The sequence below is a fragment of the Lissotriton helveticus genome, chromosome 11, assembly GCF_964261635.1.
Source record: "Lissotriton helveticus chromosome 11, aLisHel1.1, whole genome shotgun sequence".
Taxonomy (NCBI): domain Eukaryota; kingdom Metazoa; phylum Chordata; class Amphibia; order Caudata; family Salamandridae; genus Lissotriton; species Lissotriton helveticus.
The window spans coordinates 772,546,244-772,566,251 of record NC_136072.1 but is presented as its reverse complement, the minus strand read 5'-3'; the positions used below and the strand labels follow the sequence as shown (position 1 = coordinate 772,566,251).

General features: G+C 45.3%; 1 protein-coding gene across 1 annotated transcript in view; it reads right to left on the bottom strand.

Moving 5' to 3' along the window:
- ANTXR1 (ANTXR cell adhesion molecule 1) overlaps positions 1–20,008 on the bottom strand; it is a 551,130-nt gene that overhangs the window by 188,516 nt on the left and 342,606 nt on the right. Inside the window, exon 14 of the mRNA XM_078666668.1 lies at positions 12,639–12,680. Within this exon, the coding sequence (XP_078522794.1) occupies positions 12,639–12,680 (42 nt within the window). The remainder of the gene's footprint in view (positions 1–12,638; positions 12,681–20,008) is intronic.

The window sequence follows — 20,008 nt, the reverse complement described above, 5'->3', positions numbered from 1 at the left end:
GAGCTGTTGCAGGCAGTGCCTCCTTCGGACAGACTTTCGGCTGCTGGTGTCTACAGTGGGAGAGTCACGAAAATGGTTGACAGTGAAGGAGTTATGCTCTTTTGAATTTGGGATTTCCTTTATTTGAATAGACATAGACACCCCAGGCCCTCGCTGCACATTGCTCGCTCCTTTAGAAGTGGAGCTGCATTTGCTCCCTTGTGAAATGGATCCAAATATCCGATCAGGCCCAAAGCGATAGATATGTGCCTACTATGAACAGTCAGGCAAGAGCAGCACAAGCTTTACACACACATAGCAGGTACAGTACAGCAGCTCATTCTTCATACACACTACATGTACAGTACTGCCACAGCAGTGCAAGGTTCACACACACAGAATGGTCACAGAATTGTCTCAGTAAAAGAAGCGGCAATGCAACCTACACATACAAACAATCACAATTACATATACAGATTATAAAAGGTTCAGTTGTGTACGCAAGTCAGTCGGTTTAAGGATGCTAGAACTTTTTTAAATTTGTGACCCCATGTCTAATTGCATGTAAAATAATTTTGTATTAAAGTGCACTCTTTTTAAACATTTTAACAGAGGGGACAACCCCCGAATACCCTTTTGTTGATCGGGCTTGCTGGCTTTTCTTGGTTCCGATGTAACACTCAGCCCCAACTTTTACGCCTCACTACTTTCAAAAGTCACCAGCCGCCACTGATCAATGGCGTGAACTTATGCTAAGTGGCATGCATAATGGTGTCATTTCTTGAATTTCGTTAATACAGGCGTAATGTTAAACTCCCCAAATCACACAAAATTATGCAGCTCTATTGTTTTCAAGATATTGAAGTCTACATTCATGTGTGCATGCTGCAGGCAACGTTTGCGGAAATTAATTGTAAAAACCTACCCACGAGACCGTAAAACAGTCCCGCAAACAGCCATGAAAACAGCCCGCTCACTGACCTCTGTGGGTCAATCTGACCTTGGGTACTCCTGTTTTTAGTGTCCTAACTCGGCTTTCCTTGGCCTTGCTGTCACGTGCCCTCATCCCCCTCACACTCCGCCCGTACAGTGCACTGACGGGAGTGCTCGTGCCTATCGGTGCGCATTTTCACTTTCTTTGACTTGTAATTGGACGCAGCCCTCGCGCTCGGGTCTCGTGCCAGCGCACCGGCCCTGGGCGCGTGGCATTGAGCGTGGGGCGGAAGTGCAGCCGTTTAATTGTCTGGCCTTGGCCCAGGTGAGGTCGTGTCAGGCCGCAGTAATTTTAATTATCTGAATATCCTTATTATAGGCTCACTCTGGCAAGGTAGAGCCCTGGACTGACCCTGATTCCATGACTGGATGGGAGCTGCGCCAGGTAGCGGTTTGGGCTATATTTGTTTAATTTAATCCCCTTTCTTCTCAACATGTGCTTCACTGGCCCCAAAACATTCCTAAAAGTCTCACGCATTTCCCATACCGCTGGCCTCAAACGCCTCTGTTCGAAGACACTAGCCTTGTAAACGCCTAAGTATGCCTCCATCATATCTTTTTGTGCTTTAGAGAATCCCTGGGTGGATAGTCAAATCCCCCATTACAGAGCCCTTCCAATGAATTCACTGACATCAGTGCAATCACACTTACTGTCACGTCACTGGCGTCATGCACATCCATGATGTACCACTCACTCACACAGCATTGGCTTAGATAACTTTTATAGAATTATAGCCTTATCTCACTCCACTGGGCCTACACCTTACCTCATTGGCCTCTTTTCCACCAGAGGAATCTCACTCATTACCGTGTCAGGGGCCTCATACAGTCTCTGCCAATCTACAAAACACTGACCTCATTAATTTTAAAGAAGGCTCATTCCACATGACGCAGGCCTTGCAGAACTAGAGTGCATTTACAATATCAAAAGCCTCATAGAAATCAAACGAGCCCCACCATAACATAAGTGTGTGCGTGTGTGATCACTTTCACCAGATAATGAATTGCCCTAATATCTAGACATGCCAGTGGCTCAATGACGTCAATAGGATCACAGTCACACCCTTTGCCACATTGACCTCATGTACTTTCATAAAATTCCTCGATTGGGATCCTTTTGTTTTGTTTTTACTGAAACTTTAATAAAAGAGTTAAACCATAAAATTCCTCGTGCATTTTGGAGCCTCCCTCAATCCCACAGTACTGGCCCTGCAAACACAAATAGAATTACAATCTATCCTATGGTGGTGGGGAAAATCTGACTCGTTATGAGTTGGTCTCTGAGGGTCCACTAAGAAATGAGGAGTTATTGGGGGCATTGGGAGTATTACCAGGGGAATTGCAAATTACTGGTCTGATTCCCTCAGTAATTCGCCATTTGTACCAAGATTTTCACAGGGAGATTTCAACTTTCATCAGCAGCCAAGGGATGCATGGCCAAGATGGCAATGGAGTAGGAGCACCTCTCCTCTGCTCGGTGCCCAGCCTCCCGGTTCCATTGCCAACCTACCCCTGCCACCTGAATTTATATATCCAGGGGTGGGCAGCAGCAGTGGCTACTCTGCCGCAGAGACCAGACCCCTAGGGCCCCTCAGAGAGTAGAGACAAAACCACAGCCAGCTGACAGCGGCCAATCCGAGTGGGCCTGCCCTGGGAGCGCCAGACCTGTTGGAGTCTGGCAGCCGGGGTTGCAGCACGACAGTACTTTGGCTCTGTCCACTGCAGCTTCGGCACAGACTGACCCCCAACGAACGCCCCAAGGCACAAAGAGGGGGAAAAGAAAAACAGAGACCTCTCAAGGACCGGACCCGGACTGCTTGCAGGCGAGCGCTGCCCACCGTCTCTGGGCCAAATAGAGAGGAGCGAGAGGCCTGGATTGAACTGCGCACAGGACGGCCCCTTTGGATGACGTGGGAGCCGGAGGATCGTGCACCAGTTCTCTAGCCTCCTTGATGGCCCGAGGACTCTCCCAGGCCGATAGGTGGGCCTCCGGCCGTGAACTGTGCCCCCCTTGGATTGGCCCACATTGTCAGGGTGATGTTCATCAGGTGGACAGATGTCGGTCACATGGGTAAACAAAGCGATATCAAAGGGGATGATGAAAAGAGTGCTTGAGCAAATCAAACACTCACCCCTAGTCAACTGATTTGGGTTTAATCCATCATCATTCTTTAGCTCACTCCACCACCCCAGTTCAGATATGGCCATATGCAAATCAGTCTGACCCTGTGCCTCATGGGAACAGTCCAGCCCGAACTGCCAAGCCAGGGCGGTCACATGGGTGGCCCTGGTGGGCCCGGGGCGTGGGAGAAATTATGACTGTGGACCAGCCGCCTGGGTGTGTGGATTCCCTGTGGAGTGAGGAGACTGCTGACATCCCTCACCTAGTCATCAGCCGCACAACGCTTCAAGCCCCCTCTGCTTGGACCGCCGTGGAGCCACCACGACAACAGGGGTGATACCGGGTGCATCGGTGTCCAAACTATCACCTCAAATGGATCATCTGCTCAGACTGCACCCAGGGCCTCACAGGTACGACTGCAAGGCGGCTATGCAGCGAGAGTGCTGTGATGGTCTGAGCCTAGCAGTGCCCCTGCAGACCCTTCTTCCGGACAGGATGGCGAAACTCAAGGCACCTACCTTAAAGATATGCTTACCAAGTATCCCCTCCCCACATAGATACTCACCCTCACTAGCAGAGCCACCACTAACCAGGGCCTTCATGGAGGACCTTGGATATGATACTCCTTCCTACAGGAGGAAGTCGTGAAGGACATGAAACACAAACTGTGGAAATTGGACCAAAGAGTCTCCAGCCTAGAAAACCGCACAGATGCGAAGGAGCAGGATCATGGCTCTTATAGAAGGGAGTTGATCAATTCGCCAGATCAATACTTCACACTACAAGCCCACCTGGATGATTTGGAAAATAGATAACGCCAATCAAACATACGCATTTGAGGAGCACCACAGGGAGTGGAAAAGGTAGATAATGAATTGTATGAAAAATAATTACTCCAGCACGTTCTCCCTGATCTGGCTATGACTGACATGAAACTAGACAGGACTCGTAGGGTTAACAGAGGTGCAAATATAGGAAACGCTCTACCAGACATCCTGACTTGTCTACACTATTGTCAGCAGAAGGAGGCGATTATGGAAGCATCGCGCCAAATGAGAACTATACAATCCAAGTGCATTACGATATGTTTATACCAGGATCTATCCTTGGATACCCTACTGCGGCGCAGGCAGCTGAAACCAGTCACTTCCTTCCTACAAAGTAAAGCAATAAAGTACTCATGGACTCATCCCGTTAAATTACTTTTCACCTGGAACAATGAAACCCATGCAGTTTATTCCCTAACAGAAGTGGCCGCAATTCTGGAACTGCAGGTGCTGGCACAGATCCACTCCCAGCGGGAACCCTCCTCCTCCTCCGCAGATCAAGCAGCGAGGAGAGCCGGCCGTGACGAATGGGAAAGGGGCAAGGCAACCAGAAGCGAAGCCCACAGTCATTGAAATCTAGCGAGAGCTACAGGCATTCTGTAGAAACTCCACGCTGACAGCCTGAAACCCTAAGTCTGGGACTCTGGCCAACTTGAGATGCAATGGGGGGAAGTGTTGCTTGATGTACAAGCTGCACACTGCGGGAAGCCGGGTTGGAGGGAACCAGACGGATTACAACAGGTATGATGGAGCATGGACCTAATGGGTATTTCCTAGCCTTACATCTTAATTGGTATTCTCAAGTTGAAGGAGTGATAGTTTAATGAGTTTGCTTACTCACTTCATGGGGAGATTTGGAAAGGACACCAGAGTAACACAATATGCCATCTGCACCACAAGCCACCACATGATTAACACACAAGAGACACCCACACCCTTGCAATATATTCTGAGAGACCACATGGCAGATCACTGCACACTCACAACTTAAGTTCCTCAGTCTAAATACCAGATGGGCTCACAACCACCTTCTATAAGATGTTTATCCCACAACTGGCTCCCCCTCCTGACTAGAGTACATAACTCTTTTACAGACACTTCAACACTTACTCCCACGATGCAAATGGCCATCATCATTGTCATTTCTAAACCAGGGAAAGACCCTACTATATGAGCCTCCTACCGCCGCTTCTTAACATGGATGTAAAGATTTTCGCGAGCATCCTCACTTGCAGGTTGGCCCCATATATGCAGGACTCAGTTGCCTTTGACCAAACGGGGTTTATCCTTGAGCAGGGCTGTCATCACAACAAAAAACACATAACAGATAAGGCCTCATGTACAGGGAACCCAACCTTTCTATTGTCCATAGACGCTGGTAAAGCGTTTGATTAGAAACAATGATCCTTCCTCTGAGTTGTCCTTAACAAAACCAGGATGGCACCAGGTTCCAGAACGTTGGCCCTAAGTGGCTAACACAAGCCTGTGGGTGAGGGTTAGGGTGAATGGCACGGCATCAGGCCCTAATAAAATAAAGAGGGGGATGTGCCAGGGATGTCAGTTACCTACACTTCTGTTGGCTCTCTGCATTGAGCCCCTGGCATAGGTGGTCTGGTGGAACCCGCTGATTGCCAGGGTCACATTTGGTAAAGCAGAACATAAGGTAGCTTAATATGCAAATGGCATTCTGCTGATGCTCATGAATCCGCAGACCAATCTCCCTACCCATCTCCATGAGCTTTACACCTTTGGTTCTGCATCAGGGTTTAAGATCAACAATAAAAATCTCAAATGTTATGACTTTACATTATGAGGGACCTCTAGGCTACTCTTCAGGAGAGCTAACCTTTCTCATGGGTGCAGAAATATATCTCGTACCTTGGCGTCACACTACACCCCACAGTGGAGTGTACAGCCAAACAGAACTACAGGGAATTGCAAAACACGACACGTAGAGATGTGCAGAACTGGTAGATGGGTTACTGCTACTTTGTTGCTACTTTTTATTTACGTGTCGGAGTAGCCAGTTGGCGAAAGGGATGAACTGTTGTTCTCCAAGATCTAACTCAGGGCCTCATTTACCTTGTGCTGCCGGTAAATCAATTTTTGTGACGTTCCAGAGATACAGGAGCCTGCTCCATGTTTGCAAAGCAGCACTAAGCCTCTTTTTTTGGCTTAATGCTACCTTGCAAATATTGTTCCCTTCAACGCAGTTTCATGCATTAAAGGGGCATGCAATAGGTGCTGCTGGGGGCGTTCCCAGCAACATCCTTGGCTTTTTGACACTGCCCCAGATTTTTGAGGAATAGCAACTCTGAGGCAGCGGCAACAACTTGCACCTCCCCAGGGGAGGGGTAAGGGAGGCACAACGGGGAGAAATGTCTTTATTTCTTCTCGTTTTTCCTTTTTCTATGTGTGCTACAAAAATGCAGGTTTCCCTTCCTGGACAAAAATAATCATCCCTGCAATGCAGGCACCGGTGCACCATGGTGCAAAGGTGCTTGCATTGGCACAGGGGAAAAGGACAGGATTGTGCCGTACGTGATAGATACGGCACATTCCTGCCCTTTCCGTTTGCTGTAGGGCAGCACACCTGAAAGGCCTGCTGCGCTGCCCTATGGCAAATCCTCATAAATGAGGCCCTCAAATTTTACATTTTTCTGTAGAATCGTCCTGTTACACAATAAATTGCCTTCAAAACGAGAAAAGCACTCATTGATTGCATCCCTGATTCTTTTTGGAAACCACAGTATTATCTCAAAAATGTAGAAATATGGTTAGTTTTGTCACTTGTAATGAAGGGTTTGGGCTTCTAGGAGTAAGAAGGGAAGTGATTTCGAGTACGATGGTGATGTGGTGAATGACTCCTGTAATAGTCTGTGCTGCTGTGGTGAACACAGCATAAGTGGGGGTTAGTGAACAGTGAGGCGGTCTAAGGAGTTGTGTGTTGCTGTAGTACACTCTTGACATTACCATGCCAATAACCATAGTTCTGCAGTTGATGGCTGTGATGAATGCTCTCATTTCAGTAGAGCATGCGAGGCTGGAATTGGACAAATTCTACTGTGTTTTGTGGTGGGAAATATAGAACAAGCTTGATTGGAGTGCAAACAGAAGTGTTTTACTTGACAGTCCAGGAGTGGAGGCATACAATTAACAGCTCTGAAAACCAAGTATGAAAATAGAGAATTGTGTTTTTCAAGACTTTGAGTGAGGTATTGGATTTGGCTGAGCTCAATGTCATAACATCTAAGCTGTGATGGCCATCCGGCAGGATTTCAGGTGGATTATGTTTAGTAGGAAGGAGGCGTTGTTGTAGGGCTGTCTCTAGAGTTTTGATGGCCAGGAATGCCAAGATTTGCATGAAGGTCTCCCAGAAGCCCTGTGCATAGGTTGAATATCACAGGAAAGACTTTGTATGTCCTAGCGGACTCTGCAGAATATGAACAGTTGAGAGGGTTTCTGTATTTTGAATGTGTTGCAAAGAGGAAATCAAATCAGAGTTTTTTTTCTATGATTGTGGACATATGTAATGTATAGACACGTGCTGATAAAAAAGATTGGGCTTGCTTTGTTCTTTGGGAAGAAATAATTTTTTTCCACCCGGAGGGTTACTGTGTGTGCCATAGAAGAGCCATGGCTTGAGTATAAGCTATACCGTAGAAATGGATGGATGTTTAAAAGGTTTCATAACTCTCAGGTTTTAAAGGTCAACTTTGTGGTATTCCATCATCATATGATCTCCACAATGTGGTGCAAACTTAACATCAAAACTATTGTGCTGTAGCCAAAATATTGAGGACCAAAATATCAATAAGATAAGTATTTATAGAATGTGTTTATTTTATTTAACTCCACATATATGTACATTGACAATATATATATCTTCAAGGTATGTAGAAGCGGACTTAAGAATAGTAAACCCATACTTCCCTTTATGCGTTCACCTTCTCGAGATTCTGGTTCTCAATACTTTGGCCAGAGCATGACATTTCTGTAGTCGATATTTTAACATAATCCTGTCTTGTGAGTAGTTCATCAGGCCAGTGCTTTTGTCTTTTTTCCTTTTTATTCTGGTGTGCTTGTTCCTGTTTATTCGATTACGAATTCAGGATGACAAGTACCACATAACAGACTCTGGACTGTACTACTTAGGGATGGGAAGTTTGGAGGGATCTGAAGTTGTTGACATCAAAGTCTGGATTTTTTGGGAAAGGACAAGACTGCATGCATTTAGGACACTTCTCAAATTTCTCCTTGCCAGTAAGGACTTGATAATGGCGAGCACTTTTTAGCTGAAGGCTTTGTCAGGACCGGTTCTAGGGTGGTGCTACTCGTGCCACTGCACCAGGTGCTGGTTTCAGTGGTCACAGAATTTGCAAGTTTAGTTTGGTTTTAAAAACACCTGCTGCTTCTTCATTGCCTCCAGCAATTTCCAGGCAACAATAAAAATGGCAAGATAACTCCAGGGATTAACGGTCTTCCAGGAGAGGGATGGAAGTTTTGTCTACTCATAAAGTAGCACAGAGGTATAATATGCCTGCTGCAAAGAATGTGTACCATGCAGATCATAAAGTGCATATAATGTAAATAGGTCAGAGGGTTACAGCTTTTCTAAGAGACATCCTTCTGTTACTTGCAGTTTATGAGGCAAATTCACCGTAGAGAACTGTTAATTATTAACTGTCATCAAAGAACTGCATGCACACTGCAAAGTATAGATTACAGCATAGATTAATGTTGGGAAAAGGGTTAATTTAGGTAGAAATTAATTCTTATTAATAAAGAGAACCCCCAACTACGGTGTCCCGTTTTCCCAATTCTGAGTTTGTGCTTCTCCAGACCAACACTCTTAAACTATACTACCTACCAGTATGGATGACACGTCATTGCCACACCTTGTATCCCTCTGGCTTATGTAACATTTCCTATACACTGATTTACACACATATGATTGGCTCGGTGTAATGGGCGCGTGATGCAAAGTGCTCTGAGACCATATACTGGTAGGAGTGGCGCTATATAACTAATTAAATGCATCTAAAGGAGAGTCATAATGGAGACTTCAGGAGCACTGTTAAAAGGTGGTGGTGAGGGAACCCGTGGAGGAGGTGGTCACCACCACCACAGATGGGGTGGTGCCAACAAACATTGTCAAGCCGCGCGCCACAAGGGCTAAAACGGGCCCTGGGCGTTTTAGTGGGATTTTCAGGGCCGGACTGGCTACCGGGCAGTTGTGTGTGCTGCCGAGCAGGGGGATGCTTCCTTGGTATAGTGTTGCAGAGCTTCATTTCTTTTAGGATTCCAGGAAGTTCTGCCATAAGAGGGGTGTAGTTCACCACTTGGGTTGAAATGATTCCAGCTGGGTCTGGTCTGACTATCTTTCCGGACTCTGACTGCGGATGGGGAAGGGGGAAGACGGTGTCCTCTATAAAATCAGCAGTTCGCGTGCACTGGCGGAAGAGAACATTACGCACCCTCCTTCGCACGCCGCATGCTAATCCACTTCCCTCCTCTGTCATTCGAGCCCCAGGCTGGCATTCCAGGCAAAGACCTTGAAACAATTATGTTCGTTCCAGGACGTATGCCCAGGAACAAACTTGTTTTCCAGAACTAGTGGGGTGGAGGGGTTGCAGTTGCATCGAAAAGTGGGTGTTTTCTCTGATACAGTCAGATTGCCTCATCTTGGAAACAGCTGTGAATGACCACTCGCAAGGAGTGCTGGACCAACCATTCTGACGGCAGGCTGCTCAGAATGGTCAGGATATGCTGTTACTACCCAATCAAGGCTCCATTCCTGTTACAGTCTCTTATAATTTGGGGCTAGGGCATATTTGACAGGGCTTAATTTGGAATCCTCGTCTCAAGATTGATTCACCAAGAGGCGAATATTACTCAGACCTCTACAGCATCTTCCCATGGCAGAAGGCATAGTCCATGCCCAGATTTAGACTGGTCCACAGGGGCATCAGGACACTTCCCGACAGTCTGGATCCTCTGAAAGGCTGGTAGGATTCGGCAAGAGTCAGTCGCATTTCACAGTTAAGACTATTGGGCTCAGGTTTTTGTTAGGAGGGCAGGGATAACGTCAGTTGCATTGCATTCTCACAAAGGCAGGAAAGTAGGGCCAGGGATTGACCCCTAGGAGGCATTGATATGTCCCAAAATCTCCCACTTCACAGCTGAGGCTGGTGTGATTCTACTTATCTCTTTCCTACTCATTGAGGTACTTGTTGGTATTTTACACTTTAATCAAAGTCACTTGTACTGGACCAGTTATCTACCCATTGTTACAACTGACGGAGCAGGACCTTGCTCTTTTCACTCCATAACTTTTTCACCATCCATCAGACTATATATCTTCCTTCCATCTTTATTTGACCTCCACCAACCACTAACCATTCAAAATACTAAAGGGAACATTTATCAAAGTTTTGAGTTGCACTTGTGCTATGCAAGATAACGCAAGAGCGACGCAAAACCTAGAATTATATTTAACAAGACACTCTGCATCACATGTAGAAAGAGGAAAACGTCCCAGAGGATGGTAAACAATCCTGTCTGCAACGCAGGCAGCCTTGAACCATGGTACAAGGGTGCCTGAATTGGCGCTAGCAGCAGTTTGTGCGCCAGCACAAGCATAGAGTAGGAGTTTGCCATATCTTAATACAGATGGCGCATTCCTGCCCTCTCCCTTTCATGCAGCGCACCAAAGTATCTTGCTACATTGCTTGAAATAATGATAAATATTCCCCTAAATAAGTTATGTCCAGAATATGACTGTTGAGGTTGCTATCATGCCTGATCCTAAATACTTGTTTCTACTAAACATGGCTACTGAATGACAAAGCCTTTTACCATTTTCGAGCATAGTCTTTAACCATAGGACGAGCAAGCGCTTTAGTATTAGACATAAATATTGTGTTCAAAATATTGTTTATAAAAATTAAGCAATTAGATGTAGATCACGTGTCACCAAGCTCTCCATTTGAGTATATTGATCATGACGCAACCCTACAATTGTGACTATCATATTTCAAATTGCCCTACATTTGTGGATATACAGATCACCTATTCCCTTGTGGGTATCATATATTATGTAGCTGTGCACTTAGTTTGATATCACATAGTCTTAACACTTGCTAATTGCACTGTCACCACATCCACCTCTGGAACCATGGCCAGTTTATCTACTGAGACCTGCTGACTCATCAAAGCAAGCAGGTAAATTCAAAGCCATTTGCTTAGCTCATAAGGCCTTCTATGGCCAGATGTACCACAAACTGTTCAAGTTGATGGTACACTACTTGCCAACCAGGCAACGAAGGGCAGCTTCCACCAGCAACCAGACTCGCCATATGTCCAGCGTGATACACATGCAATGACTTTTTATTTTGTACTCTCTATTACCACTTCATCACTCCTAGTGGTGTGAAGAATCTCTCTAACTCCAAAAACACAGATTCAACCTCCATATATAACAAATTGCACAATATATTTGCATAACACAGCTTGAAAACAGTATCAAAACCTGCAATCCTTATGCATGACTAATGGGTAGATTTCGAGTTTGGTGGTCAGAGGGATAGCAAAGGACTTTACCTCCACCATCCTGAGGTACCTGCACCCACCAGCCCCATGGACATCCCTCTGTACATTGACAGGAACTGCAAACATGGTGGTTCCTGTCAATGTAGGATAAGTTTGACTGGCAGTACCATTAGCCACAATGCATGTATGCCAAACATTTCAAAAGTTTTTAGTTTTTCAAAAACAAACTTCCAAAGTGATAGTTTGCTTTTGAAAACAAAAAACGAATGACCCCCACACCCTGCGAGCATTTTCACTGTACACCCTAAAACATGGCGGATGGTATATTGCTCTTCTTCCACACTAATTGCCCTTAATCCACCGAGCTGTTGGAGGAAGTATTCCATCAATGGAGTTCTTAAGGTCCATCCATATCTAAATGAGGTGGATGGACCGAGGGTTTAGTGGTCAGAGTACTCTGTTGCATTTGAAACAGAGTACCCTCTGTGAGAAACTCGAATTCAGGCCCTAAATCCCTAACATTGGACTCCGAGTAGTAGGCTTTCCGTCCACAAAGTGCTTCAGTGCCTCGTCAGGGATAGTAAACGCTATATAACTATTCATTACATACCCTATCATACCTTAAAGCATACCTAGTGACGTTCCAGAAAGTACCTAAATCTCTCCTGTATCACAATCATTTGGAATGCAGTTCAGCAAATTGCTTTGCCAGTCTTCAACCAATACAGAGAGCATCCAATCATGCTTGTTCTAAAATAATCCCCTTTCCTCTCTTTGTATACCAACCTTCTAGCGCACTGAATGGCCGTTGTTGTCATAAGCACTACGCAAAAAAACAAATAAAATGAATCCACGTGTTCGTGTTGCATACCACTTAGGACTATGATATCTCTGCACACATGTGATAATCAACAACTGCATAGCCCTGCATCTGTACGGGTTGTATATCACAAAGTCAGAACTGTATACTTGTGGAAATTATACAGTACTATATTTAGAGTGCTGTGTCCGTGCCATTAAATCACATTCTGCAGGTCATTACTCGATAACAGTAAAAAGATAACATAGAAACATAGCTTAATTGTACAAACTGGCCCCTAGTCAGTGAGAGGATGTTGGAAGGCCAGAGAGAGCAACCTAGAAGAGACCTGAGGTGCTTTTCTTACCTCACTCTCCTCCTCGGGCGGTGGTGGCGGTGGTTTGATCACCTAGAAAAAATTAAACAGTCATAAATTTAACCTTCAAAACAGTCGATTTTTTTCGCTGCTGGACAGAAAAACATGGCAATCGAAAGTTCTTTTTTTATACTATTCGTATTATACTTCATGCAGCCAGAGGCGCACTATGGAAACGCTGAATTATGTGTTTTGTGTATTTAGTTCAGTGATGCACAAACTGTAAACACTGCACTACTTGCATATTGTGTGTTGTGTAGACAAAATTTGTGAATACCAGTAAAACGTTTAGCATATTTACACTGTAATGTTCCTTGTATAGGAGGACATGTCATTGGGTAGCGGGGTCAATTACCTGGGTAGTGCCTATGATCACACTACCCTCCTTGTGCATTTAGGTTTGGCCTGCGACTGACGTGGGGAGCATATAAAAAGGTGGGAGTGGCCAGTTCCGCGACATGCATCGAAAGTACAAGAGGGCATATTATCAAGGACCGGTGTTAAAATTATCGCTGTTTTATCGGCAGGAAACTGCCGATAAAACTGCGATAATGGGCTTGATAATATGCCCTTGTTAATTCCCATAGAAGCCATGTTCTGGTGTTAACATGGGCTTCTATGAGAATTAACAAGGGCGTATATTCAAGCCCATTATCGCCGTGTTATCGGCAGTTTCCTGACGATAAAACAGCGATAATTTTAAAACCAGTCCTTGATAATATGCCCCAAGGTGTGTTGGCCTTGTTATTTGCAGTGGCACTGTGGCCTGAGTGGTTGAAGGGGTCCTATTACCAGGACTTTACATTGGCGTTGCTGACACCACCGGCACTTGCAGACGAAACTCTGTCTTGCCTGAAAGTAAGAACTGACCACAGGACAGCAACTATAGACACATGCACCTCCACCAGCATCATGTCGGCAGACCTATACAACTCTCTGCCCACTCCACCTCCCCTGAATCAGACCAAGATCCATGTGTTGGCGTAGGGACAGAGCAGACCTCTGCCCATGCTAGGACGTTTCAAAGTTCAGATCTCACATGGTACCGTTTGGGTATACACCACCATATATATTTCTAAAGGGAGCCATGGGCATGCTCCTGAGCAGCAGCACAGCAAATGCCCTCAAACTGGTCAAATGAGCATTTGGGATACACACCGAAGAACTCGTCCATATCCTGGGCGAGTTCCTGAGCCTGTTTGAAGGGACAGACTACATGAAGAACAAAGTAGTGAAGTTACGCATCGAGAAGTTCATACAATCTGTGGCTAAGCACCATTTTAGGATAGCGTTCCACCCATGGCCTAAGGTGGAAGCCAAATTAGACAAACTTGAGAAGGCAGAGATCATTAAGAGAGTCACTGGCACTACCCCATGGGTGTCTCTGATCTTCGTGACCAAGAAACCAAGACAGTCTGTGCAGACATGAGGCTACAAAATGTCTCTCCATTCTCTGGGACTGTTAACTCACTCCCACCATTGACGACCTCATTAAAGAGTTGAGCAGTGCAAGTTGGTGTTCCACGTTTGACCTCCGGTCAGGGTACGATCAACTAACCTTGCACCCCGAGTCAAAGCACATCACAATTTTTCCTCTCCTACCACCGCCTAAACTTTAGTATCTCCAGTGCGGCAGAGGTTTTTCAGAAAGCCATTCGAGAGATGCTAGTCAGGCTATCCAGCATTGTCATTATCAGAGATGACATCCTTGTGTATGCCACCACCGTCCAAGAGCACCACAAACGGCTCTGAGGGTTGCTGTGAAGAATCAGAGTGGCAGGGCTCACCGTGCACCGAGACAAATGTGAAATTCGGAAACCATGGATTAGCTTCTTTAAATACACGTTCTCAACTGATGGTGTTACTTCGGATCCCTCCCCCCCCAAGGTGAAAGGTATAAAAGAAGCCCCTACACCATCTAATGTCTCTGCATTGAAAAAATTCCTGGGCATGGTCAATTACTGTGGTTGCTTCATACCAGATTTGACTATCCTGACTCAGCCCTTAAGGGAGCTTGTTAAAACCACAACTATGTAGACATGGGATGTTGATCAAGCCAAGGATTTTCACTCAAAAAAAGATGTGCTGTCAGCAGATACAACGCTGGCTTACTTTCACCCTTCGAAGCCCATAACCCATGCAGTGAACACCTGTCCAACTGGGAAAGGAGCAGTCCTCATGCAAATGTAACGCTGCAGAGAGTGGGCCCCAACTGCATACGCTAGCAGATCCCTGACAGAACAATGGCACTCCCAAACTGAAAAGAAGACAATGGCCATTCATTGCGCATGCCAGTATTTTCACCTCTACGTCTATGGTCATCCTTTTGTTGTAACCACAGGCCTGCTATTAAGAGGCACATCCTCTAAGCCACTGCCCCACATAGAGAAATGGATTTTCCAGCTCCAAGACTATGATTGCCAAGTGGAATAGTAGTAGTAATATCTTTATACGGTTTGTTTTAAAACCATTAAAGCACATGCATTCACATTTGACCTTTACAGTCAATTAAGTACATTATCGTGCATATAAATAATTAAGAACTGCTAATTGCACAATAACATTAAAATAATTAAAAACGAAAATTACAAAAAAGCGAGAGAGACACAGTCACCATACCATTTCCCCGAGCAGAAAGTGTCCATTAAATCATCTATAGTATAATCTATATAGTATATCACAATTTACAGTTCTAAAAGGGAGTAATAAAAACAGTGTTATCTTTAGTTTCCTCTGATATTTGGAAAAAGTGTGCCAGTTCATTATGTATCATGGGCGGGAAAATTCTTGCATCTAAGGGGCCAGGCATACAACAAGTTTCTGGACAATTCAGTCATGCAGTAGTATCATTCATTCTGAGAATTCTGATAGTGGAGCACAGGCCAGGGTCGAATCACTCAGCAGTATACCTCGACATCCGAGAGAAGCGACATCGACCGACGCAGCGGAAGCAGAAGACACCGAAGAATACGTCAGATATGTGGTGAAATGGTCCTGGCCTCTCCCTTTATCACTCGACAAGATCTGCACAGACTGAAAAAAAAAGACTGCCTCCAGCTAGCCCTAACCATCATACAGACCAGAAAATGGGTGGCGCTCAAAGAACGCAGGGCACAGAGGACCCTGGCAGCCTCACCGAACGAGTAGTGGAGCTAGCGCACATAGGACAAGAACGGATATTTAAACCGCAAAATCATCTTAAGAGTAAGGTATGTTTCCCCTTAATAGAAGAAATGGTGAAAACCATGGTCCAGTTATGCCAGTGGTGCCAGGTGTCAGTGAAACACATATCCAACAGCCGCGATAATTACAGAGGATGGCCCTTAGTAACCATGGATATGCACCAGCCTCGCTTTTGTCTCCCTCCCAGATGGGTACTACACTATGGTTCTAATAGATGACTACACCAAATATCCGGAGGTAGAGAATGTAGCATCCCAAATAGCTGTGAGACTCTACAGAAACTTGAAAACCGATGGTGACCGATGGGTTGCTGAAAGAACTACATACTGACTATGGCCCACTGTTTCACAGTCATGATTTCGGGGCATACTTGTAAGTTAGGAACATTAGCCGCGGGCTAATGGCGAAGTAAAGTGATTGTTGCGAACACTTAACAAAGTCATCAGGATTGCTCCTGATAATTTCTAACTTCTGGAATGGGCCATATATGCATTATTACTAGAGTATGGCCAGAGTCCACATTCCACCACCAGGCGGACCCCAGGCTTGCTCTTATGGATTTCGGGTGGTCACTGACATCATTCCTCACTACCCACAGTTGGTCCGCTGCCCATTTTTGACAAGCAGATACTACAGCGGAGGAGGAACATATACCAATGTGTGAGCGTGCACCTTAGAGCTTGGATGGCTGACATGCAGAAATTCGGCCAGGTATTTGTCAAGAATAGGTAATCCGGCAGTAAGTCCCAACTACCTTTCGAACGACACCTGTGAGTGATAGACCACATGGTACCATGGTTATGGCAAGGCAGAATAGAGAAAAGATTACCAGAAAATCTAATTTTCAAGCTTGGAAGAGAGAAGCCCAATGCTGGGGCAAATGAGGAGGACAGTTGGGTCATGGGGGCCGATCCGTGAGGGGACAGTAACTCCAACACCACTGCCTCCGACCTCAAGGCCTGCTCACCTGGAGGGGGGTCAACCAACCTCTGTCGCTGATTGTTTCTGGTGTGGAGCCACTGAGAGAGGTGACTCAGGAGAGCGGGAGCACTCACACCAGATATCATTTAAGGGACAAACCTGTACCATCAATTCGGCTAAAAGACTGCGCACTCTGGAGAATGCTTGATTCACCATCCCTGCACTTGAGTGATGATAGGTGAGCTGTTTGTTATCAGTCTGTTAGGTATGTTGCTCTAACTTTGTTACGGTTGATAAGGAATGTAATGTTCCTCATGTTCGAAGAAAGTTTATTGGGGAGTTGGGTCAACTACCTGGGCAGTGTCTACAATCACCCAGCCCTCCGTATGCATTTGGCTTGGCCTGCGAGTGACGTGGAGGAGCAAATAAAAAGGGGGGCGTAGACTGGGGAGCCAGTTCCGCCTCACGCATTGAAACCAGAAGGTGTGTCGGCCTTGCTATTTGCAGCTCGATTGCAACCTGAGTATGAAGCCTTCTACCAGCAGGACTCCACAGACTACATACACTTGTTGCTGTATTTGTGTTTCTGGTTTGTTTCATCAGACAAACTCACTGAGAGCAGTCAATGTTACGTTACACTCTAGGGGCTTCTTTTATGCAAACGTTTGCCTTCAGGGCTTCCTGTCACATGACATAGGCGCTTCCTGGGAGTTCCTTCTCCCTTCATATCTCCTCGGTGAGTCGGAAAGGGGGAGTTTCGAGAATATTAATTCTAGCCAGACTTAATGAATCGTTTTGTAATAGGAAGCTCTTGTTGTGTTATCTTAGAGCCTCCAAGGACATGATGTAAGAGTTAAAGCTTATTTTTCACATCTGCAGTATTTGACTAACAGATACAAAAATGTTGGCTGATATTTTATCTCTGGCGTTCAAGAAGATCATTGCTGGTTACTTTTTATTTGCCAAGTATTTTTAACAAGCATTGCTGGTTACTCTAAGAGCGGATTTCACAAAGCTCAGAGTGCCACTGGTGTCCCAAAACCAGGGCTTTAAGTGGGATGAAAAAACTGGGGGGGGGGTCTCTCAAGGGGGCGTGGCCAATGAAATTAAGAGCGTGGCTTAAAACACGTAAGCTAAAAGTTTGTGCTTAGCATAGTGTACCGCCGACTGATATTTTGCTGTTTCTGTCATTGCATCTAGATATATGATGCAACAAGTAACATCATACTTACAAGTCAGGACTATTGGCTTTGTCAATGGTTGTTAGTTGCATAAGATCAATAAGCAGCAACTGTGGCTTGTATATAATATTGAAAAAGCTTCCACATAAAGCCCTGGTGACACCACAACAATGTTGCTGCTCCTTTGTTCCGAAAAGAGAAAAGAAATCCAGAGAGAAAATGACTCTCTTTTTTTTATTTCAGTAAAATTTTTATTGAAAAATTATATTTACATGGTGCATCACATATACATGAGAGGTCACTTACAGAAAAAACAGATATAGAGTGCCCTGGGGGAGGGGGTGGGGGGTTACAGGGAGTTACACAAGTCCATCATCTTGGCATTTCTGACTGTGGCTGCGCCGTTCCTGGCAGAATGACTCTCTTTAAAGGATTTCCCTTCCCCTATAATGTTCGAAAAAACGGACCTCTGTGCCACGGCATAAAACAGAGCCCGATAGAGACCCGTTTCGAGGCCTCCTAAAAAAAACTGCCGGTGCTCAGACCCGGTGAGACCCAGCCCACTTAAAGCCCTGCCAAAAAACCTCTCCCACAGCCAAAAGAAAACTACAGTGCAAGCTATCTCGCAAATAATGTATTGGCATTGGACTTCCTTCTCCAGTTTACTACTGTGAAGCTGGTTTGTTCCATTAGTTTATCCAGTCGTTACTGCTGGTGTTTGCTATGTTTTTAACCATTCTCATTCTTGTCAGACATGGGAAGTGAGATACAGACACATAGTGATTTGCTCAGGATAATACAATTCAAGCCATTTTTGGACCTCTTGTTTCGAACTCAGATCTTCGACTACGCATGCTAACAAGCATTGGCAAAGCCAGTATGTCTCGCCTATGGGAGAGCTATTGGCTATTTAAATTTCTCTTAGCCATGTTCTAGAGCAGATGGCTGCTGTGCAGCATGCCTGAAAGTTTGAAAAAAGGGCTATGATGTGGCCATCGCTGACCACAAAGGGAATTGAGAGAGCACACATCTGAAAATGTAGAAGTGCACCATATTTACAAGCACGTAGTATTAGTTTAGTGTGGAATATACAAGAGTGTCAACTTATATAGAGAAAATATATGAGTGTTTAATTAGAATAGATGCATATATAAGTGTGAAAAACTAATGTAGAGGTTGTAGAAATGTTAAAATGATGTTGGAGTCACACGTTAGATGACTAAGTGAAACGAAATGTAATTCTGCAAACCATGAAAATGTGTAGGCCACATGGCATTTCACAAGAAACGAAAGATGCTGCTACACTTTTAGTGACTTGGATTCTAATGTCATTTTACTGCAAAGTATTATTATTATTATTATTTTTTTTTTTTGAAGACCTTTATTTGCATCATTAGGATAAACATGCGTGGGCCTACAACCAATCTGGCCGGCCACAAGTCAAAGACGATCAAGAATCAAAATAAGCGACACAAGGCCAGTTGGCAGGCAAGCAAACATAATTAAATAATGCTAGAAATGGGATAAGCGGCAATAACGGCCCAATATCAGGATCAATGAGGTCTATTTTATAATAAGGGGACAAGGCTCATGGCTGACTCACAAATACGGGAAACCCCAGAAACAGGAATACACCCATGCCAAAACGAGAGGAGGGGGGGGGGGTGGGGGGGGAAGAGGATGTAAGGGCACGAGTCGACCGTAGCACAAAACAAACGCAAAATATAGTGGAGAAGCATACAAGTGCTACCAAGATCTCATGTCCCCCACCCAATAACACGCTAACAGAGGCAAGGGGAGCGGATAAACTGTACGAACCGAACCCACTTCTCTCAATACGAGCCTGGGAAAAAGGGGGAGGGGGGGAGGGGAAAGGGGGGGGAAGGGGAAAGGGGAAAGGGGAAGGGAAAGGGGGAAAAAATAGGGGGGAAACAGAGGGCGCCACCCCGGGCCAGGCAACCCGCGGCTAATAATACAGAAGAAAGTGGAGAGCTGGCGAAAAGAAGGGTATGGCAGTCGCGACGAAGCATTGAAACCAATAAAAGTGGCATAGCAACAGACCCCAACCCACTCATG